The 4,494-nt window shown below is 51.2% G+C and overlaps 1 protein-coding gene across 12 annotated transcripts in view; it reads left to right on the top strand.

The window, feature by feature from the left end:
* Ebf3 (EBF transcription factor 3) overlaps positions 1-3,716 on the top strand; it is a 116,948-nt gene extending 113,232 nt beyond the window's left edge. For 5 of the 12 annotated variants that reach the window (XM_038333730.1, XM_038333713.1, XM_038333705.1 and 2 more), the window contains 3 exons: positions 822-1,010; positions 1,420-1,617; positions 3,685-3,716. In XM_038333730.1, the coding sequence (XP_038189658.1) occupies positions 822-1,010; positions 1,420-1,617; positions 3,685-3,716 (419 nt within the window). Of the gene's footprint in view, positions 1-821; positions 1,011-1,419; positions 1,618-2,555; positions 2,669-3,684 lie in introns of all 12 variants that reach the window. The other 7 variants (XM_038333722.1, XM_038333697.1, XM_038333745.1 and 4 more) reach the window with 4 other exon arrangements.
* The last annotated feature ends 778 nt before the right edge of the window (positions 3,717-4,494 follow it).

The raw sequence follows: 4,494 nt of genomic DNA, 5'->3' as shown, positions 1-4,494 counted from the left end.
CAGATCCCTGGTATTGCTAGAAGTGCCCCTTAGATTATTTGTAAGTGACCCTGTGTTCTTTGGCAAGAATGGGCAGAGCCATAGGGCAGCTGTAGGAAGCCAGGAGGAGCCTTCTTGGATGTGTCATGGGCGGAATTTGGGTTCCCATCCTGGTCTGGATCCGTGGATAAGAACATCCGTTTTCCCTCAGGGTGTACCTTATCCTATAGAACAGCGACCAGGACTGCTGAGGTCACAATCTGGCATCCTTGGAGCCAGTTTAGTGCACATCCTCTATAAAAGCATCTCAGGCAGCCACCTCAGAGCCACCCCACTGCACCGCTGGCTTTGTTTCCAGTTACCCACACTCCACAGCAGGCCAGGAGCTATGGCGCCCACCCCACCCTCGCTCACAGAGACAGCAGCTCTGAAAATGAAGACCCCCTGAAACAGTCTTTCCAGGGAAGTTACGGCCATAAACAAGCTCTCTTTGTCAGCCGTGGCATTTGAAGGTCTGTTGAGGCTGAAAGTTCAGAGAGAGTGGGGTAGCAGGTCAGGAATCCAAGCTGTTGAGAATTGCTTCTAAAGCAATGTGTGGAAACAGCTAAAGGTTAGACATGAAGCACCGGCCGTCGAAGCCAACAGAGATGGAACAGGTCTCACCAGTGGTAGGATTGGCATGATAAGATTATCCAAGCTGGCTAGAGTCACCAGGGCGAGAGGAAGCATAAAGTCAATTAAAAATGTTGAATATATGATATAGATTCTCGGGGAAACCCCCCCCCCCCAAGTGTCTGTCACTGATAATAATGTTATTTTTGGCCGGGGGGGGATTTTAACAGTCGGCTACAGTCGCAATACAAGCAGCGTGTCCCCGCGAGGCTACGTCCCCAGCAGTACTCCCCAGCAGTCCAATTACAACACAGTCAGCACTAGCATGAATGGATATGGAAGTGGCGCCATGGCCAATCTAGGGGTCCCTGGCTCGCCTGGATTTCTTAATGGCTCCTCCGCTAACTCTCCCTACGGCAGTAAGTGTCTGTTTTTGTCACACGTCATCACGCAGATTCATATTCACTACAAAGTCGAGTGTGTGTTATTGCTTGGATGTTCTGTGATGTGAGCTACTGGATAAAAGGAAGGGTGGCCCCAGAGGCTGGGCGTCCAAATGACAACCACAAATTGACTTAACACAGCCTTCCCCAACAACGTCATCCCATTGGCCACCAGAATAAAATCTGAGCCACACGGGGCTGCTCAATTGGAACAGCAAGCCCGACCCCCACCCCCAAAGCGTTTGCCTGTTATCCAGAGTGGCCCAGCCGAAGCATGTCATGTCTTGTTTTGTGGCCCCTCCCCGTGCGAGGCGAGGCCCTCAGAGCTCTCGCTGTGGTGCTGCGCCACAGCCCGCGCGTGCTGACCGTGTTTGCTTTGTTGCAGTAGTGCCGTCCAGCCCCACCATGGCAGCCTCTTCGGTCACCCTCCCTTCAAACTGTAGCAGCACACACGGCATTTTCTCATTCTCACCTGCCAATGTCATCTCCGCAGTGAAACAGAAGAGCGCTTTTGCGCCCGTGGTCCGGCCCCAAGCCTCGCCTCCTCCTTCCTGCACCAGCGCCAACGGGAACGGACTGCAAGGTGAGGGCGGTGTGGGTGGGCGCTCGGACCCCGTGGCCCCTTCCCAAACCCCTCGCATGCCTGTGGCATTGCATGTGCTTCACTGGTCAACATCCTCCTTCCTGTCCCATAGCCACCTGTAGGCCCGGTCCTCAAGCCCCCAACACGTACCCGATTCTGCCTCTAGGTTTTGTCTAGTAGCACTTCTGTGCCCCAAGGGGTGGAGCCTCATTTGAGGGGAAACAAGACTACAGCAAGAACAGAACCCCATGAAGCAGAGTACCCAGGCCTGGCCCGTCTCTGTGAAGGGCATGACCCTGCCCTTAGTGCCAAGCTGGCCACCTCCTTTTTAAGGGGCAGCAGAAATAGTCTCAAACGGATGACAGGTTATCGTGCCATCTAAGGTGCCCATCCCAGACCTGCCAGCTCCCCTTGCCATAAGGCAGAGCTTTGTCTACAACCCTACCACTGGGACAACGAGTCTATATGGCTTTGCTCTCTCTTGGAAAGGGCTGAGCATCCTGACCCAGGGCCATTTGTGTACCATTGCTGGGTGGCAAGACTGTCTGTGGTTGGGAGTGAGTGTTCACTCTGAGTTCAGAGTGGGAAGGGTTGGCCCGAGGGCATGAGAGTCCCCACTTGGACACAGCTGTCCACAGTTGGGGCCATGTGGAAGAGACACCGAGTACCTTTCCCAGCACCGAGGGCAGCTCACGCTGCATGTGACCTCCAATGAGTGTGGTGGTGAAGCCATATGGGTGCCCCTAGGCTTTCTGGCTCACCCGTGACTCCCTGTGATCCACAGGGCCACACTTACTTGAAGTAAGTGGTGGCCGTCACCTGGCCTCTTTCCGACACCACCTTGGGTATGTGCTCCACTGGGTGAAAGTCAAACCCATTCTCCTTTAAACACATGAACCCCTTCAACCAGTATTTACTGAGTGCCTACTATGTGCCAGGCTCTCTGCTGGGTGCCGAGGACGCAACCGTGGAGAAGACAAACTGGCCCTTTTGTGAAGTCGGTGGTATATTCCACTTTGATGAACTAATGCTCAAAAAAGGAACTGGAAAGGTATCAATGATTTGAACTCATTGTCTTCAAAACACCTGTCAGTGCCGACGGGACGCCCAGGCCCTGGGCGTCGCCAGCGGCCTCAGAGCTGTCCTTGGGCACCAGGCCAGCGCTGCTTAGCAGGCAGGCAGTGAGGGCAGGTGTGCGTGGACATGCCCCAGCGTCGAGGCTGACTAGGTGGTACCACACAAGCAGTGTGTACACAGGGGCCTGCCAAACCATAAAGTTGTAACGGTGAGTCGGAGATAAATTAATATCGTTGAAATTAATGGACTGAGAAATTGAAGCTCACATCACTACATGAACAAATGTATTAATATGTTATACATAAATTAATGAGAACAGTCATTCTGACAAAAATTAAACAACACCAGAGTTAAAAGATTTTAAATTACATTCGGACCAGGAGTTCGCTACAGAGCTGGCTGCACTTGGCGCTTCAGTGCCAAGCTTCTCTAACCTTATGAAGAGAAGAAAACAGCACTCTGAGGTGCTGTGGCACCTCCATCAATCCGTGGCCTTGAGATTCCAGAGCAGTTGGGCCGTGTGCGGCTTCCATCTGAGAGCCTGACTCACCCTTACGCTACAGAGCTGCTAGTCGGAGGTCAGAGCTTGGGCCCAAAGGCAGAGGGGGAAACTGAGGCAAGTCTCCAATTTCACTTATGAAAAGCAAGGCCTGCAAGCTACGGCCAGGATGGTTCCTGTCTTTCCAGAGAGTGAGCTTCCCTTTGCTTTGGAGACATATGCAAAGCGGAGAGCGTTCCCTCTCGCAGAGAAGGCCTTAACAGAGGGCAGCAGCACCAGAAAGGCTGGCAGGAACCTTGCCACCAGTGTGCCCTCACCCCAAGAAGTAGACTTCCCAACACACCTCTGCCACGAGCAACGCTGGCTATACAGAGAGTTGCCCGAGTCTGGCTTCCCTGTGGATCCTGGCCCAGGAGGAGCGAGCTGGGCCCGCAGGAGGGTGCGCATGCGGGGTGGTCGGCATTAACTGGCTCTCTCCTTCTCTTTTGCAGCTATGTCTGGGCTGGTAGTCCCGCCCATGTGAGGGACTCTGTTTACCTTCACAGTACCCAGCATCCAAGGACGGACTTCAGGGGACACATGTAGTGTGCTAAGACATGCTGATGGAAACGATACCTTCAAAACTAAACATCAGCAGTGGTTGAATGCTACAAAAGACATTTAAAGATTTTATTTAAACTGTTAAGAACCAACACGCGAACAAAGCCTACTTCTTCATGAACAATTCCATTTTATTGACTGAACTTTTCTCATATTTTCACATTTCTCAGTCCTGAAGATTAAGGAAAACAAAGCGACGCCTATTTTGTATAAAGTTTCTGATTCCGTCTTGGCTGTCTAGTGCGTGCTATCTGTGTGGGGAGAAGCTTCGTGAATATGCACCATTTTGATGCCCATGCAACACTGAGGAAGAAAAGCCTCGAAACATTTTTCTGTACTCATATTTAGATTCACAATGGTTGTGTATCTCTATAATGTGAAATATTTTTTTGTGGTGAAAAAAAAGGGGGCCAAGGAGGTATGAGCCATTAACTGGAACAGAGGAGGACATGACCTAGGTGAAGTCGGGGTGGCGGGGAGGGGGGAGGGAGGGTTTATCATTGCTTAACTTCATCTTAATGAAATGAAACTTTGTAACTTATTGTAGTTAGAAATTGTAACTTTGATATCGAATCTCTTGCCTTCAACAAGCACACTGACAGAGAAAAAAAAATATGCTACTGTCTGTTGGTTCCAATATTCTCCCACCTAGAGCTTCCTGTTAAAGCAAGTGCGATCGGCAACATTTTTTTCAACTTTTG

The sequence above is a fragment of the Arvicola amphibius genome, chromosome 1 (assembly GCF_903992535.2).
Source record: "Arvicola amphibius chromosome 1, mArvAmp1.2, whole genome shotgun sequence".
Classification (NCBI taxonomy): Eukaryota; Metazoa; Chordata; class Mammalia; order Rodentia; family Cricetidae; genus Arvicola; species Arvicola amphibius.
The sequence above is the reverse complement of the archived record's forward strand: the minus strand, read 5'-3'. Positions and strand labels throughout refer to the sequence as shown.